Source organism: Chiloscyllium plagiosum, unplaced genomic scaffold (genome assembly GCF_037043375.1).
Source record: "Chiloscyllium plagiosum isolate Xiang-an unplaced genomic scaffold, Cpla_swu_hap1 HiC_scaffold_19, whole genome shotgun sequence".
In the NCBI taxonomy this organism is placed as follows: domain Eukaryota; kingdom Metazoa; phylum Chordata; class Chondrichthyes; order Orectolobiformes; family Hemiscylliidae; genus Chiloscyllium; species Chiloscyllium plagiosum.
Window position 1 is genome coordinate 22,477,310 of NW_028270157.1, and position 18,241 is coordinate 22,495,550.

Below are 18,241 nucleotides of genomic sequence, written 5' to 3' on the forward strand. Positions count from 1 at the left end.
AAGATTTGGGATTCACATTCCTCATTTTCCTCTTTAGGACACTTTTAAACTTTGAGAGGGAGCACAAGGAGGAACTTGAAAATTTACTAGAATTCATGGGAGTCCCTGAAAAAGGTGTCCAGCTAACATAACATGTACAAGCAGCAGCGTGCAAGGGTGAGTGTTCCAAAGCCAAAGCTGGATTAGACCAAGGAATGGCACTGAACCTCTTCTTGATCTTCGAAGTGAGGAAATGAAATGGGACGTTTCATGGGTCAATGACGTTTCTAGGTGACATTGGGTATGGGGTGAAGATGATTAAGGATTTGGACAAAAGCTCTAGAATGCAGAGATAATAAGCTCAAGCAGCCCATAAGATGTAATTTATAGATTTTGAGCAACAGAAGAGGATGAGAGTGAAGATGTAAAGATTATGGGAGAAGACTTAAGGAAAAGTAGACATTTTCAGGTTATTGGCATACAGGCCAATTTTCATTTGTCAGGTGAAAAATTGTGGCTAATGACTGATGGTTGAACAGAGTCAAAGCAAGGATTAGACCCTTTGCTCCAAACAGTCCATGCCGAACCGAACCGAACCGAACTAAACTAACCATCTGCCTGCTCCTGGCCCATATCCCTACAAACCATTCCCATTCATGTGTCCTTCCAACTATCTATTAAGTATTGTAATTATACCCACATCCACCACTTCCTCAGGATGTCTATTCCACACATGAACATGCCCCCTAGTCTTGAAATCCCCCCTCCTAGGGAAAAGACAACTACCATTACGTCAACCGATACACCTCACTATTTTATGAACTTCTTTCAGGTCACATCTCAACCTCAGTTGCTCCAGTGAAAAAAAGCTCAACCTTACTTTATAACTCAAACCTTCCATACCTGGCAACATCCTGGTAAATCTCTTCTGAACCCTCTCCAGTTTAATATCCTTCCTAAAACTGGGCGACCAGAACTGGACACAGTATTCCAGAAAAGGCCTCACCAATGTCCTGATCTAAAGGACTGAGCAATGAAGGAATGTCAAATGCCTTTTTAACCATCCTGTCTATAGGATACAAACTTCAAAACAGTTATGTACTTGCACTCCTTGGTCCCTCTGTTCAACAACACTATCCAAGACCCTACCATTAAAATTATATAAACTCTACCCTTATTTGTTGTACCAAAATACAACACCTCGCATTTCAGTCCGTTATATTTGATCAAGATCCCTTTGCAATCTTAGAAAATCTTCACCTGTCTACTATGGCACCAATATTTGTACACCGTATAATATGCAACATGATTTCTGGGTCAAAAGAAAAACCCAATTTATACAGTATGATCTACCTCACTGGGATCAGTATGGGGGAAATGGGGTTATGGAAATGAAAAATTATCTACGGTATGACTAGCTACAACAAGTACAATGAGTACTATGTCAAAGAAAAACATTGTTGAAACTGAATGAAAGAATCTACAACATTAGACTTGCTGCCTTATGCAGTGCAGAAACTAAGACAACAATTGGATACGGTCAAGTTGTGAGTTGTGTGGAATAATGTCAAAGGAAAGAATGTCAGGAGGTGGCACATTTCGGACGGCAGAGGGGAAAGCAATGGAGTGAACATTGAAGAGTCAAGAAAATATCTCATACATTCAAATGTTATGTTCAAATAATAGAGAAAAGAGAAATGCAGTTCGGCATGCAAGGGTGATGGGATCACCAGGAAGATTTCCAGTACCTGCAGTATTTTGCATCACAAGTTTGTTTATATACGACACCACAAATCATATATCTACACAATTATAACAAAAAAGTTGGTTCACGCCCAAAACAGTCAGAACTTTGGATAGAGAATGCAATGATTGTAAATTTCAGAGACTAGGTGTAGGCAAGGTATGCCTACTTCTACTTTCAACATTATATTCAGAAATACATCAGATTCTTAACAGAAACCCTCAACTCATTCATACATTGAATTTGCCATACTTTAGGAATAATGTAGGTTTACACTCCAAGAAACTGTTTAGTTTTCCACTAATCTGAATGCAGAGCAGGTGTATTAAAAAAACTCACAATCAACCATGAACAGAAACTACAATACTCATTGTAATATTGGACAAGGATTTAGGTCTCACTTAGTTTGAAAAGTTTCAACATTCAGTTTGAATGAAACACTTTACATTAAATTCAATGTTATAAAGACTAACATATTCAAAGTTTGAGAGAAGATTTGTAGCTCGGGTGCTTGTTGTTGTGGTTCTATTCACCGAGCTGTGAATTTGTGTTGCAGACGTTTCGCCCCCTGTCTAGGTGACATCCTCAGTGCTTGGGAGCCTCCTGTGAAGCGCTTCTGTGATCTTTCTTCCGGCATTTATAGTGGTTTGAATCTGCCGCTTCCGGTTGTCAGTTCCAGCTGTCCGCTGCAGTGGTCGGTATATTGGGTAGATCGATGTGCTTATTGATTGAATCTGTGGATGAATGCCATGCCTCTAGGAATTCCCTGGCTGTTCTCTGTTTGGCTTGTCCTATAATAGTAGTGTTGTCCCAGTCGAATTCATGTTGCTTGTCATCTGCATGTGGGGCTAAGGATAGCTGGTCGTGTCATTTTGTGGCTAGGTGTTCATGGATGCGGATCGTTTGCTGTCTTCCTGTTTGTCCTCTGTAGTGTTTTGTACAGTCCTTGCATGGGATTTTGTACACTACATTGGTTTTGCTCATGCTGAGTATCGGGTCCTTCGCCCCGGTGAGTTGTTGTCTGAGAGTGGCTGTTGGTTTGTGTGCTATTATGAGTCCTAGTGGTCGCAGTAGTCTGGCTGTCAGTTCGGAAATGCTCTTGATGTATGGTAGTGTGGCTAGTCCTTTGGGTTGCGGCATGTCCTCGTTCCATTGTCTTTCCCTGAGGCATCTGTTGATGAAATTGCGGGGGTATCCGTTTTTGGCCAATACATTGTATAGGTGTTCTTCTTCCTCTTTTTGCAGTTCTGACGTACTGCAGTGTGTTGCGTTTCTTTTGAATAGTATCTTGATGCAACTTCTTGTGTGTGTGTTGGGTGGTTGCTTTTGTAGTTTAGGACTTGGTCTGTGTGTGTGGCTTTCCTGTATACCTTTGTGGTGAATTCTCCGTTCGGTGTTCTCTGTACCATCACGTCGAGGAATGGGAGTTGGTTGTCCTTTTCTTCCTTTCTAGAGGATCAGATTCCTGTGAGTGGCGTTGATGATCCGGTGTGTGTTCTCTATTTGTGTTTTTAATGATTACAAAGGTGTCATCCACATATCTGACCCAGAGTTTGGGTTGAATTTGCGGTAAGACTGTTTGTTCTAATCTTTGCATTACTGCTTCTGCTATGAGTCCAGAGATGGGTGAGCCCATGGGTGTGCCGTTGATTTGTTCATATATTTGGTTGTTGAATGTGAAGTGTGTTGTGAGGCACAGGTCCAGTAGTTTGAGTATGCAGTCTTTGTTGATAGGTTCAACGTCCTGTTGTCTGTTCTGTATATCCAGCAGGTTGGCTATTGCTTCTCTGGCTAGGGTTTTGTCGATAGAGGTGAACAGTGCTGTTACATCGAATGAGACCATGGTTTCTTCCTTGTCTATGTGTATATTTCTGATGATGTCCAAGAATTAGTGTTGATTGTATAGAGTGTCTGGATCCGCTGATCAGGGGTTTCAGTTTCTGCTGTAGTTCTTTAGCCAGTGTGTGTGGTGTCGTCCCTGGTAGTGATACAATGGGTCTGAGTGGGATGTCTGGTTTGTGCACTTTAGGTAGTCCATAGAATCTGGGGGTGTTGTTGCTTTCAGGTTTCATTCTTTGTAGGTCAAACCTGGTTATCTGTCGGTTTTTTTGTTCCTCAGTGTGTTGTTTATCCTATTGGTGAGCTGTGGGGTGGGGTCAAACTCCCTCTTTTGGTAGGTGTTGGTATCTGCAAGTAGTTGTTGCGCTTTTTGGATGTTGTCTGCTTTATCCAGGATGACCGTCATTCTGCCTTTGTCTGCTGGTAGTATGATTAAGTTCTTATCGTTTCTTAGTAATTTTAGTGCTTCCCTCTCCTTGGTGTTGAGGTTGTGTGTTTGTCTTTTCCTTGTTATCAGAGGTACGATACTTTGTCTCACTGTTTGCTGTGTCTCTTCTGTCAGTCCATTGTTCCTGAATGTGCATTTTAGTGCTACTAGGATGTCTGCTGTCTTGGCGTCACTGTGGTTGTCGTTGAGTCCCTTGGCCAGTATTGTTCTTTCCGTGTCTGTGGGAGAGGTTTCTAACCCAGGTGTGTGTTGTGGTGTCCTCTTTTTTTGTGTGTTAGTTTGGCCATTTTTTCTTTGAGTGCCATTTTTTTGCAGTGTGTGGTCCTGTTCTGTCCTATGGTGACTGCCTGTTCCATGGTTCGGGTCCATTCCTAGACGTGATGGTACAGAGAACACCGAACAGAGAATTCACCACAAAGGTATAGGAAAGATCACAGAAGCGCTTCACAGGAGGCTCCCAAGCAGAGGATGTCACCTAGACGGGACGAAACGTCTGCAACACAAATTCCCAGCTCGGCGAACAGAACCACAACAGACTAACATATTTCTAGTTTCACTAGAAATAATCAGAAGCTGAATTTAGCTTCCCAAATAAAGTGCAATTTACATTTATCAAATTCTAATGAAAGTGAGTCAGTTCTGAGAGCTTACTCAAGACTGGGGCTAATGTTTCTTCTTCAACTGCTTAAAACTCAATATGCATTCTAAACAATACACCTACTGAGCATATTAACAGCAACCTGGCATTAGAAGAAATATTTTCCTAAATCATTACTTAGCATAACAATACAAAGCAATTAAGTCTTACCTTGCTACTAGATCTTCTCTTCCCACATACAAGTTTCATAAAACGATTGTATTGCTCCTCCTGATTGGAGAGATCACGTATTTTTCTGATTTCTTCCTCACGCTTTTTTCGCTCTTCCTCTTCCAGTTGTTTCTTCTCTTCCTCTTCCTTTCTTTGCTTCTCTTGTTCTTTTTGCTGCTGTAATTTTTTCCATGCTCTCGTTTTCTGTCTTCGCAAAACCTGCTTTGTAGCAACAGCTAAACAAAATAGTTAAAGCATTAAGAATATTGAGTTTATATACAGCCTCCATTTTGTAAATTCCTTATATGCATGTTTAAATGAAAATACACGAAAGATTCATCCGCTTTTAATGATGAATGAATAACATCCGTTTACCCAATTCAAGTCATCTCTTGCTTTGATTTCACTGCCTTCTACCAATTCCCTCGAGCTGCTTGCCAGCATAAACTGAAATCCCAGTTCTGCTACCAACACTTTGCCCTAAATAAAATTCCAAGTCACTGACAACTGCACTTCCAAAGATCTGAATTGCGTTATTAGACTAGACAGTGTAGTGAAGGTGTCAAGCCAATCAACTATTCCCTCTCCATCAGCATTGTTTCCATGGTCTTAATAAAATTGACTATTCCTGTCCATTCTCCAGGTACAAGTCTTGTCTTCTTGCTTTCAAAAGGATCTTGATTCTGGTACCCAAGTTGTTTACTAAGGTCTCTCAACCTGGTCAAACCATATCAAACACGATTGATCCTCACTGTCCCCTGCCAAATTACTGCACACCATTCGCTTCTATTTGCAATCTTTCAAATGATGTTTTACGGTCTGCAAACAAACATTTAAGATCGGGCAATTAACTAGCAAATGGCATGAATGTTACTTAAGTACAGGCAATCACAAATTGGAGCACTTGACTTTCTTGACATTTGACAGCATTACTAACATTCAAAGATTAATGACCTAAACCCCCACAGACCAGCCACACAAAATCTATCGTTATAAGAACGGGTCACAGGCAACATTCACTCTAAGCTGCACAACCACTTTGATCTCGCATGCTGGCATGCTGATCATGGCACTGAATTCCAGAGGTCTGTGCAGTCAATAAGCAAGTTAGAGAATGCTGGTCAGAGGCTGGGTATTCTGCAACAAGTAACTCACCTTCAAATTGGTTCCCTCGGCCCACTTCAAAACTGCGATCAGTCACATTCTCAAAAATCCACCATTTCATAATCTTCAAAAGCTTCTCCAACAACCACAAGGTGCACCAAGAGCATGTTTGAATATTCTCCACATGGCTGACTAACTGCAGTTCCAACAAAACTGAAGTAGTCAATATTTAGGGCAACATAGCTCCCTTGATTGGCATACCATCCTGCAGACTAAACATTCATCTATCACCAGCACATGTGACAGCAGTGTGCACCATTGACAAGATGCCATAGAGCATTTCATCAAGGTTTCACCAACACTACATTCCAAATCTATGAACTCTATAATCTAGAACAGGAAGGGCAGCAGATTCATAGGAACACCACCACCTGCAGGTCAGACACCATCTTGATTTCAATCACCTTCAATTGTTGCCACCTTAAAATTCAATAACTTTTAACAATGTTGTTGTACCTGTATCACAATGACTGCAGTGGCTCACCACACCTTTAAGGATGATTATGGATAGCCAATAAATTGTGACCTTGAACAGGACATCCATTTTTAATGAAATGAAAAAATACACTTGCTTACCAGGATGATCATTTCTTTTGAACAATCAAAGCCTATATTGCCCATTCTTCCATATTCCCTACATCCTTGAACTTCCAACAACCACGTTTGAGTATCTATACCATAGTGACTACAATAGTTCAAGGTTGCAGTGGTTCATGAGCAACAAGCAAGTTACTTTCTAAGATGTAAACTCAGCAATCTCTGCTGTTTTTTTTTTAATATCTACCGAGCCCAATATTCTTGTCCCAATGCTAATCTGGACTCTCAAGCTTCTTTTATCCCTCTCTTCATTTCATCTTTGCTCCTACATTACTCCTCCTAGAGACCACCAATTGTCATCCTAGTGCCCACATGGTCATTGTAATTGGTTCCCTCGGCCCACTTCAAAACTGCGATCAGTCACATTCTCAAAAATCCATCCTCCTCTTCTCCTCTCCTAAAAATGGTTCCCCATCTCCAAAGCTCCAGAAAGCATCAACCAAATCCACATCTTTGCCTCTAATTTGCTTTAATCAAATCTTCTCCCTGCCACCAAGGCTTCACAGTCACAATTTCTTTCACCATGTTCAATCCTTCCTTGTTACCTCCTTGAATTTTTGTTCACTTTGACATAATCAACCATTTCATAATCTTCAAAAGAATTTGCATTTCTTTCTCAGTGGATCTATTTTTGCTTCACTTATCTACACAATCGCAGCCCCAGCACATACCACTTCTTAGATACTCCTTCCTCCCTATTTACCTCTAATGTTACCCACATGGACATGTGACTTAACTGATATACTTCAGAAAACTTTCCCTGTATTCCTTTGTCCCCTCCAGACTGAAATATTACAGAGTAACCTGTGTTAATCCAAAATTTACCAAACTCTGGTGTTACCTGTATTAAGTGGCTTCTTCAGCACACGGGTTTTAGGGCTACTTCGGACTTTCTGCTGAGACACCTTTGGCTTAGTAAGCTTCTCTTTGCTCTCTTTCATTACACATTGTTCCTTTTGTTGCCATTTTTTACTAGCAGACTGCAATGCAAGAAGGCGTAACTGGAGTTCTGACAATTCTTCCTCCTCTTCCCTCTCCTCCTCGACATCATCATCGTCCGCTTTGATTTCGTCCTGTTAAATATTACAAAATTAAGTACCCAACAATCATAAATTCTTTCAAACTACTATAACTTGGACAGTACAAATACAAGAATCCATTTTGTTTAGAAAACACAAATATGCCAAACATTTACCTTGAGAGGAGATTCTGTCAAAACCCCTTTACTATTTGAACTAGAATGGTCTGGATCTTTATTTTCACACTCTGTAAGAAAATGTAACCAAGTTAATAAATTGTAGTACCTGTATATCCATTATTTTCACAATTCATATTCTACATACCTGGTTTATTTGTTGAAGGCTCCAATAGTTCTGGTTTTTGGCTGTCGTTTAGTTGGTCGCTTTGTTCCAGCTGGGCTGGTGCTCGTAGCTTCTGTCTTAGAGGTTTTAGTTCAAATGCCTGAAAAGCTTTCACCTGAGGTTTTTCAGTGGATAGCTGTAAATTGTTCTTTTCAATACTGTTGGTTTCAACATTAACATTCCCAGACACAATACTACCGTCCTCTTCCAGCAAGTTTTCTCCCTTGGTAGTTTGAGACATTTTTTCTTCTCTATTAAGACATTCCAGTTCCAGCTGAATCTCTTTATATTTCCTAAGAAGATCTTCAAATGTTTCATCCATGTCATCTTCATTTCTGCAATACTGAGCTGGTCTTCTTGAAGGGAACCGCCCAAAAAATTTTGCTGAGTTAAAAGTGTCAAGGAAACTTAACACTTTCAATACATAATAACTAAATACTCCAACTTCAGATGTGCAAAATCAAAGTGTCAAATTTTCCACAATATATTATGAGCAACGTTCATAAACTGAAAAGGAGGAATGGACATCAGAAGTTGAAGCTTCCAATAGTAAATCCTCACTGAGGTAAGTAATGAATCTGCAGTCATTCAGAAGACAGGGATAATCAAGGAACTCAATTAAAAAAGCTGAGGCACTATACAATAATCATTCAGACTACACTGCTCATGCTAAAGACTGAAGGGAATAAGCTGGTGCTAATGCTCACTGTAGTGCAAGTTAAAATACATAGCCAACCGAAAAGAACATCACTTGCATCTTCATAATTATTACAGGAAATTCTTTTTCCTTAAATGAATGTCAAACTGTTTTTTATAAGTTGAAAGCCTTCTCACATGGATGAAATGGACTTCCAATCTAAATGCTCTACAATATCCATTTTATTTCAAAGATTTTTTATTAATAAAATATATGTACACACAAACTCACTAAAGCAGTTCACGCAGTCATTGCATATGGAAAAACCCCAAAGCATCTCTTAATTATGCAAGATATCATTTTCATATATCTGAGGCACTGAGGGTCTGATAACTGAGACAAAAGTACTCTGCGCAAAGGATATTTCAATATGCCATTTATTAAACAAGTATTTAAGGAACAATTTAGAACTATTTACCTGACATTGACAATGATGTGATATACCAGACAAACCAAGAGATAAAGGACAAGTCTGACTCTATTAACATTCTAATGCAAGTTGAATGAATGGCTTTCAACAGGAATAAAGATTACGTGTTAATAGCAAACACATTTCACCTGTTCACAGGCCACATTCACGCAAGCAGTTACTCGTAAAATCTGGACCAACAGTAGTAATACCATTATAGGGATGTTAAACAGGTTCATGTTTATTCCCAGAAGCATGAGTTTCTTTCTGTCCAATTTGCAGGTCACTTGAATATAATATTCTTAAATATGTTACTCACCAGTACAAACTCAGTCTAATTTCTCAGTTATTTAAATCAATCGTGTAATAATAAATTTATAATGTACAATAGCATGGACACTTAAAAGTTTAAACTGAGTTTTTCCGTGATTATATTAACGTCTTTGTTTGATTCTCGTGAATAAAATGCTGGAAATAACTTCAGAAGATCAGATATTGTAGTCTAACATTCACCACAATGCAAATGCACCTGAATTTCAAACTGTAGCTGGCTTCCACCTACCTTCCTCTCATGCTGAAAGTAAATACTCTCTGCCTGAAAGCTGGGTAGCCTAGATAACTAACACAGCAAAGGCAGTATTGGGACCTCTCCAGGAGCATCAGATGTGGAATTCATCAATGTCTTCTGGAGAACTGAAATTATTTTGATTTTGTAACAAGTGGAGAGCTTGCCCATTTGTTATTGCTCTCTTTTCATGATTGCGTTTTTCCTTCTCGTAGACACTCGAGATTATTTCAGGGATAAAGACGTCATCAGACTGGAGTTTGAAAGCCTTGGGCCTACAAGTTTTAATGGGAAACCATATCATCCAATTTAGAATGCAGATAGCCATAAACTATTCAAAACAGTTTTTAATACTTTTAACATACTGCACAGGAAAATTAGACTTAGCAAATTACGCTGCTGTAAATACTCAAAAGCAAACTGAGTACAGAGGAACCACAATTATCTGAACACCGATTATCCAAATTTCTGATTATCTGACAACATCGCAACAGTCCCGATGCTTGGCTGAACTGTGTTATTCAAACATCCGATTATCCGAACGAAATACTCCCCGACCAGTTTGTTCGGATAATCGAGGTTCCTCTGTACTCCAAGCCCAACTGAAACTTAAATTGGCTTTAAGTATGTTTCTTTGTATACTGAAATATTCAACAAATGCTGCCCAATCACAGAATTACATCCAATATTGGACATTGTGCTGAGTGTTTCCTAAGTGGAAGGTCATGGGACACTGTCAGTGGCAGATGTGCCCATTCTCTTCCAAGAAGCTGAAGGCAAGTGCCAATCTTTGGACATATAGCCTACGTACATAGCAACACCCTGAAACTAATATATGCATACGTTTCTTGTTTGAGACCAGTTGAATGAGTTTTTTGGTCTAGATGACAGAGATCAGAAGTAACGGCAGAAATCAGCCCTATGAGCCTGCTTCACGATTCAATATCGAACACAACATTAGAGCACAGTTCAAGCCTTCGGCCCTCGATGGTGGAACCAATCTGAAACCCATATAACCTACACTATTTCTTTGTTGTCCATATGCCTACACAATGACCATTGAAATGCCCTTAAAGTTGGCAAGTCTACTACTGTTGCAGGCAGTCCATTCCACGTCCCTACCCATCGAGTAAAGAAGCTACCTCCAACATCTGACCTATGTCTATCAACCCTCAATTTAAAGGGATGCTTCCTTGTGCTAGCCATCGCCATCGGAAGTCAAAAGTTCTCACTTTCCAGCCTATCTAACCCTCTGATTATCTTATATGTCACAATTAAGTCACTTCTCAAACTTCTCTCTAATGAAAACAGCCTAAAGTCCCTCAGCCTTTTCTCGGAGGACCTTTGCCATACCAGGCAACATCATAGTAAATATCCTCTGGACCCTTTCCAAAGCTTCCACATCCTTCCTACAATGCAGCGACTAGAACAGTTTGCAATTCTCCAAATGTGGCCCCACCAGAGATTTGTACAGCTGCATGATCTCATGGTTCTGAAACTCAATCCCTCTACCAATAAAAGCTAACACACCGTATGCCTTCTTAACAACCTTATTAAACTGGGTGGCAACTTTCAGAGATCTCTGTACCTGGACACCAAGATCTCTCTGCTCATCTACACTACCAAGAATCTTACCATTAGCCCAATACTCTGCATTGCTGTTACTCCTTCCAAAGTGAATCACCTCACACTTTTCCACATTAAACTCCATTTGCCACCTCTCAGCCCTGCTGTTTAGCTTTCTCTCCATAACTTACAATATCCTTCGTCATGATGCATAACTCTACTGACCTTAGCATCATCCGCAAATTTACTAACCAATCCTTCTATGCTCTCATCCAGGTCATTTATAAAAATGACAAACAGTGGACCCAAAACAGATCCTTGTAGTATATCACTATTAACTCCAGGATGACTATTTCCCATCAACTAGCACATTCTGTCTTCCTTCAGCTAGCCAATTTCTGGTCCAAACCACTAAATCACCCTCAATCCCATGTCTTCATATTTTGTGCAATAGCCTGTGTGGAACCTTATCAAATACTTTACTGAAATCCATATATGATCCTGGAGGACCCTCTAAATCAACATCATATTCCCTCTCTCCATATCTCCTGACGCCAGTCATCAAAAAGTGTATCAAATTGCATTATTGAATACGCTTACTTGACCTCCATAACTTTCTGTGGCACTTAATTCCCAGGAAATGGCCTGTTATCCTGAGATTGTGACCTCGGGTTCTAGACATTCCAAGCAGAAAAAATATTATTCTTTCCATGTAATTTGTTGAGCCTTTTTGAATTTATGCTTCAATCAGATCCCACCTCAATCTTCTGAACTCTAGTGAATACAGGCCCAGTCATAGAGATGTAGAGCATGGAAACAGACCCTTTGGTCCACTCGCCTATGGCAACCAGATATCCTAACCTAATCTAGTCCCATTTGGCCGATATGCCTCTAAACACTTCCTATTCCTATACCCATCCAGATGCCTTTTGAATGCTGTAATTGTACTAGCCTTCCACCACTTCCTCTGGCAGCTCATTCCCTTCACGCACCACCCTCTCAAAGTTGCCACATAGGTCCCATTTATATCACTCTAAATCTATGCCCTCTAGCTCTGGACTCCAAGGGTAAAGACTAGTCTATCCATGCTCATGACCTTATAAATCTCTACATAATGTCACCCCTCTGCCTCCGACACTCCAGGGAAAACAGCCCTCCCTATAACTCAAATCTTCCAACCCTCCCAACATCCTGGTAAATACTTTCTGAACCCTTTCAAGTTTCACAACATCGTTCCGCCAGGAGGGACCAGAATTGCATGCAATATTCCAAAAGTGGCCAAACCAAAGTACAGCCACAATGTGACCTCCCAACTCCAATAATGGACAGCATAGCAAATGACTTCCTCACTATCCTCTCTCCCGTGACACTTGCAAGGAACTATGAACTTGCACTCCAAGATCTCTTTGTTCAGCAACACTCCCCAGGACCTTACCATTAAGGTGTATACGCCCTGCTTGGATTTATCGAAATTAAACTCCATCTGCCACTCTGTCCTCAAATCAACCAATCTGCCCTCAAACACTTCTGCCACACACAGTATCAGTCTAATGAACCTGTGCAGCATTCTTAGTATATCCTTTCTTACATAGAAAAGCCAAAACTATGCTTAATACTCTAAGTGCAGTCTCGCCAAGTCCCTGTTGCAGTAAGACATTCCTACTTATGAAATCAAACCATCACATGATCACAGTCAACCTGTCACTTTCCTTCCTACTTGCTTGCTGCATCCACCTGTTTGATTTCATTGATGAATAAGGACACCCAGAGATCCCTTTGTGTATACATTTCCAAACAGTAACATCCAGTTACAGTCAAACATCACGTATTGTAATAGCATGAAAATCCTGTTCATAGTTATTTACAATCTAGTACTGCAAGATTTTAGTGAACGAACAAAACCTCCAAAGATACCTATTCACACCTACAAAGCAAGCAGTAACTCACGGCCAAACAGCATCACAACATAAATCTTTTAAAAGCTAATATTATTCCACAGCTATTCAACATATGAGCAAGACAAAGTATATCACAAAGAATCTGTTTAATTACTTGGAAATTATGACAAGTGATTTCTGCCAGTATTCTGTCAAACTTCTTAGAAACCTGGCACTGTTTCACCAAGACTGTCCCTAAAACAGTTTAAGCAACATCTCCATGCTCAGAATTAACATGATGACTAATTTGTTGAATAGTGTTACTTGGGTAAACATTGCCACTTAAACCATAATACTCTCTTCCATTGGTTTGAATACATGAACTTTTGAACAAATTTCAAATGTTAATTCTGATCATTCTCTGTGGCTGTAACACTATTCTGAATTATCTTCTGTTACTGAGACACTTTGCATGGTATGATCCACATGCATATCACACAAAACAACACATCACTGTATGTGACAACCATCATTCAATCATTACAAAATTGGGCTGGTTGGTTCAGCATTCAATGTCTCAACCAGAATTTGTGGCAAGTTCTGCATAATACAGCAAAGTACATTTCTATTATCCTTGAGATACTACAAAATAGTGACCACTGTAGATACTGCAAGAAAAAGTTGAAAAAAATGGGGCAATCAATTTGAATTGATAGCTTTTCAGATGTTAAATATGTTACCCCATTCAGAGTCTGACCTTGGTAACTTTGCTTTACACTAGTCCGTGACCCCTACAATTATAGCGATTCTATGTAATTCAGGGAAATTTTAGACAAAGTTGTGACTAGACTATTTGAATTACAGTTTGATGGAAAGAATAGTTTTCCAAGAAATTAAATTAACACAAACTGTCACTAACAGACTACACAAACAAGCATACGGTATATTCAGCTAATAGAATTTTAAGTGCGATATTAATCCTGATTGCAGTTTAAACAAGTGTTAAAATAGCCACACAAAAATTCTACTTAGACATTTGTCAACCTATCCAAACAGGTCTCAATAAAGCCAAGAAAAAAAAATCCTACATTTCAAAGTAACGAAGGCAAAGGCATCACCCTGCAGTGGAATGAACTAATATTGTTACATCACACCTGCTAGCTAGAAAAAAATGTGTACTTTTCTTGCATACAGTATTTGTACACACATTAGTATAGCTATTTCACAACTGAACCAAAGAGCTCTCCAGTCAAACCAAGCAATCTTTATGACCTCCACTTAGGGTTTCAACCTAAAACTTGTCCACAAATTGCATTCTGGATTAGTGGTGCTGGAAGAGCACAGCAGTTCTGGCAGCATCCAAAGAGCAGCGAAATCGACGTTTCGGGCAAAAGCCCTTCATCAGGAATAAAGGCAGAGAGCCTGAAGCGTAGAGAGATAAGCTAGAGGAGGGTGGGGGTGGGGAGAAAGTAGCATAGAGTATAATGGGTGAGTGGGGGAGGGGATGAAGATGATAGGTCAGGGAGGAGAGGGTGGAGTGGATAGGTGCAAAAGGAGATAGGCAGGTAGAACAAGTCCGGACAAGTGCTGAGCTGGAAGTTTGGAACTAGGGTGAGGTGGGGGAAGGGGAAATGAGGAAGCTGTTGAAGTCCACATTGATGCCCTGGGGTTGAAATGTTCCGAGGTGGAAGATGAGGCGTTCTTCCTCCAGGCGTCTGGTGGTGAGGGAGCAGTGGTGAAGGAGGCCTAGGACCTCCATGTCCTCGGCAGAGTGGGAGGGGGAGTTGAAATGTGGGCCACGGGGCGGTGTGGTTGATTGGTGCGGGTGTCCCGGAGATGTTCCCTAAAGCGCTCTGCTAGGAGGCGCCCAGTCTCCCCAATGTAGAGGAGACCGCATCGGGAGCAACGGATACAATAAATGACACTAGTGGATATGCAAGTAAAACTCTGATGGATGTGGAAGGCTCCTTTAGGGCCTTGGATAGAGGTGAGGGAGGAGGTGTGGCGCAGTTTTTACAGTTCCTGCGTTGGCAGGGGAAAGTGCCAGGATTGGGGGGGGGGGGGGGGGGGGGGTGTAGGGGGGCGTGGACCTGACCAGGTAGTTACGGAAGGAACGGTCTTTGCGGAAGGCGGAAAAGGGGTGGGGAGGGAAATATATCCCTGGTGACGGGGTCTTTTTGGAGGTGGCGGAAATGTCAGCGGATGATTTGGTTTCTGCGAAGGTTGGTAGGGTGGGAGAAGAGCACCAGAGACGTGGTAGGGTGGAAGGTGAGCACCAGGGGTGTTTACATTGAGCATCCCAGCCAAATGTAAAGATGTCTGAATTTCCACACACAAAGCTTGCACTGAATATGATAATGCAACCCTCCCAATGTAAACTCTCAACCCCATTCATTTCCTCGAGATAAGTATCCCTCTAAACCTCACGAGGACTAAGAAATATTGTTAAACAGCACACGGCATCCGATCGCTTTCTTTCATTTTGTCAGGAAAAAAACCCCAAAGATTCGCTTCCGACTGGGTGCTGACGCCAGTCAAGGAACGCACTTCAAATGGAGGAGGTAAGGGTGGGTCTATTCCTTAAATGGTTCAACTTCTCTCAATGTGCTTCGTCAGTCAGGCTCAGGTCCTGGTGGGGTCAGCGGTAGAACTGAGCAAACGCTGGTTAGGGCGGCAGAGGGACGGGAAAAGGATACGTTTCCGGGGTGGAGAATCCCTGCGGATGTTGTTGTTCCCGATAAAGGCGGGCCCGGGTCCCAGTCTCCCCCTCTTCAACCCCCGAGGGCCAGCTCCCCGAAATCCCCTGCCCCAGCCGCCGCGGTTCGACCCCTCCCGAAAGCGGAAACGGCCGAAGGTGCCGTGGCTCCTCTCCCAGAAGTTGGAGCGGGACGAGTCGCCATGGAGCGCGGGCGGGGGAGGAGGAGGAGGGGGCGGCGGCGGCTGCTGGGGGAAGCCCCGGTACGGCTCCTTGAGCCGGTACACGAGGCCGTTCCCGGAGGCCAGCGGCCGGTGGCTTTTGGGGCCCGAGCCCCCGCTGTTGCTGGGCCTCGGCTTCGGAGTGGAGGACGAGACGAGCCGCGACTCCAGGTAAACATTTTCGTCGTTGTCATCGTCGATCTCGCCGTCCTCCAGCTCGCCCTCCTCTTTGGGCGACAGCCGCTCGCCATCCAGCTCCATGGCTGCTCCTGTCGCAGACTCCGTCACAGGCACCGGAAACGGATGTGACGTCTCAAGGGTTGTGCGGGGGTGGGGCGAAGCAGCGAGGAACCGCCCCTCCCCGCGCATGCGGAGAGCGGCCCCTGTGTGGATGAGGACAAGAGGGAAGGGTTCGCACTTGGCTTCCTTCCAGTTCCCTCATCATTTATTTATCAGGGGAGCTTGCTGTCACCAAATTAGTTGCTTTGTTAGTATAAAACAAGGAACTGCGGATTAACTCAAATACAACAAGGAATTACGATTGCTGGAGATCTGAAACAAGAACAGAAATTTGCTGGAGCAACTCCGCAGTATCTTTGTGAAGAAAGCAGGTCTCCATTAGAAGGGATAAACTCAGCAGGCCTGGCAGCATCTGTGGAGGGAAATGAGAGTTAATGGTTTGGGCCCAGTGACATAGCATCTGGAAACAAATGGTATCTTTCTGACTGGATGGTAGGGCAAGAGAATGAATGAGTTGATAGGCAGAGACTGAGCCCAAAGAGAGGAAAAAAAAAGAAACAAAGGGATTGTTGATAGTAAGCCAGGGAAGGAGAAAAGGCGGATAGGTGATAATGAGAAGTGTGAGTGAGTGAGTGAAAATGAATTGACTGTGTTGAAAGCAAACCATTGTTATGCTAGGACATGGTATTTGGAACACTGGGAAAGGGGTGTTCAGGCCTTAACGTTAATGAACTCGATATTGAGTCCCAAAGGCTCCAAGGAAAATGTGGAAAATGAGATATTGTACCTCCAGCTAGTGCTGAGCCTCACTGGAGCATTGCAGCAAGTCCGAGACAGAAAAGTTGCTGTGGGAATACTGTACAAGGATGTTTGGAAGTGGCAGGCAACTGGAAACCCAGATTCATTTTTAGAGGGAACATAAATGTTCCATGAACTGTCACCCAGTCTGTGTTTCATCCCTCCAATGTAGAGGAGGCTGCATTGTGAGCAGCAAATAATTGAGAATAGATTGAATGAAGTGCAGGTAAATCTGGAAGGTTTGTCTAGGGCTTTGGATAGTTAAGAGGGTGGAAGTAAATGGGCAAGTGTTGCACCTATGATTGCAATGGGGAGGTGTTGGAAGTGGAGGAGGAAGGGGCCAGATTATCCCAGAGTGAACAGTCCCTGTAAAATACAGACAAGGTAGAGGAGAGGAATATGTACCTCGTACTGGTATCCCACTGGAAGTTGCGGAAATGGTGGCTTATGATCCTTTGCATATCGAGGCTGCTGAGGTGGAAAGTGAGGATGGGGGACCCTGTTGAGGTGGGAGGGAAGCAAAAGGGTGAAGAAAAAAATGTGGGAAATAGTTTTGACACCACTAAGGGGCCTGTTAAACAGGATTGCAGGGAATCCTCCATTGAGGAAAAAGATGGACATTTCTGAGACCCCTTGTAAGAATGAAATGAATTCCTTATAGGAAGTATTGTGTGAAGGTGTATAATCCAGGTAACTGAGGGAGTCAGTGGGTTTGTGATAGATTTTGGTGGCTAGCCTACCAATTAGAATGGAAACAGACATTGACGATGGGAACGGAGGAGTCAGTTGGGCAAAGTGAAGGTGAGAGCAGTGTGGAAATTGGAAGCACCAATTATGTCCACAGTGTACTGGAGAAGGAGTTTTAGGGAGCAACTTGGAGTAGGACTGGAATTAGAAATGTTCCACATACTCCACAAAGGGACAAGCATAACCTGTGCTCATGCAGGTACCCATGGCTATGCCACTGATCTGAAGAAATTGAGGAATCAAAGGAGAAGATATTCAAAGTGAGGGCAAACTTGGCCAGATGAGGCTGTGAGCTGAGGGGGTGGTGAGATAAATGGGAGGGAGGGGGGGTGGGGTGGCGCAGGGCTGGGGGGAAGGTAGCTGAGGGTGCAATAGGTAGATGGAGGTGGGGTAATGATGATAGGTGGGAGGGGAGGATGGAGCAGAGAGGTGGGAAGGAAGATGGACAGGTCATGAGGGTGGTGCTGAGTTGGAAGGTTGGAGCTG

The 18,241-nt window shown here is 42.3% G+C and overlaps 1 protein-coding gene across 1 annotated transcript in view; it reads right to left on the reverse strand.

The window, feature by feature from the left end:
- The window catches only part of zfc3h1 (zinc finger C3H1-type containing), a 71,540-nt gene extending 55,293 nt beyond the window's left edge, over nt 1-16,247 (reverse strand). Inside the window, exons 1-5 of the mRNA XM_087997119.1 lie at nt 15,751-16,247; nt 7,923-8,324; nt 7,775-7,845; nt 7,421-7,652; nt 4,819-5,054 (exon numbers count right to left, since the gene is read on the reverse strand). Coding sequence (XP_087853245.1) covers nt 4,819-5,054; nt 7,421-7,652; nt 7,775-7,845; nt 7,923-8,324; nt 15,751-16,231 — 1,422 coding nt within the window. The 5' untranslated portion in view covers nt 16,232-16,247. The remainder of the gene's footprint in view (nt 1-4,818; nt 5,055-7,420; nt 7,653-7,774; nt 7,846-7,922; nt 8,325-15,750) is intronic.
- Between the last annotated feature and the right edge of the window lie 1,994 nt (nt 16,248-18,241).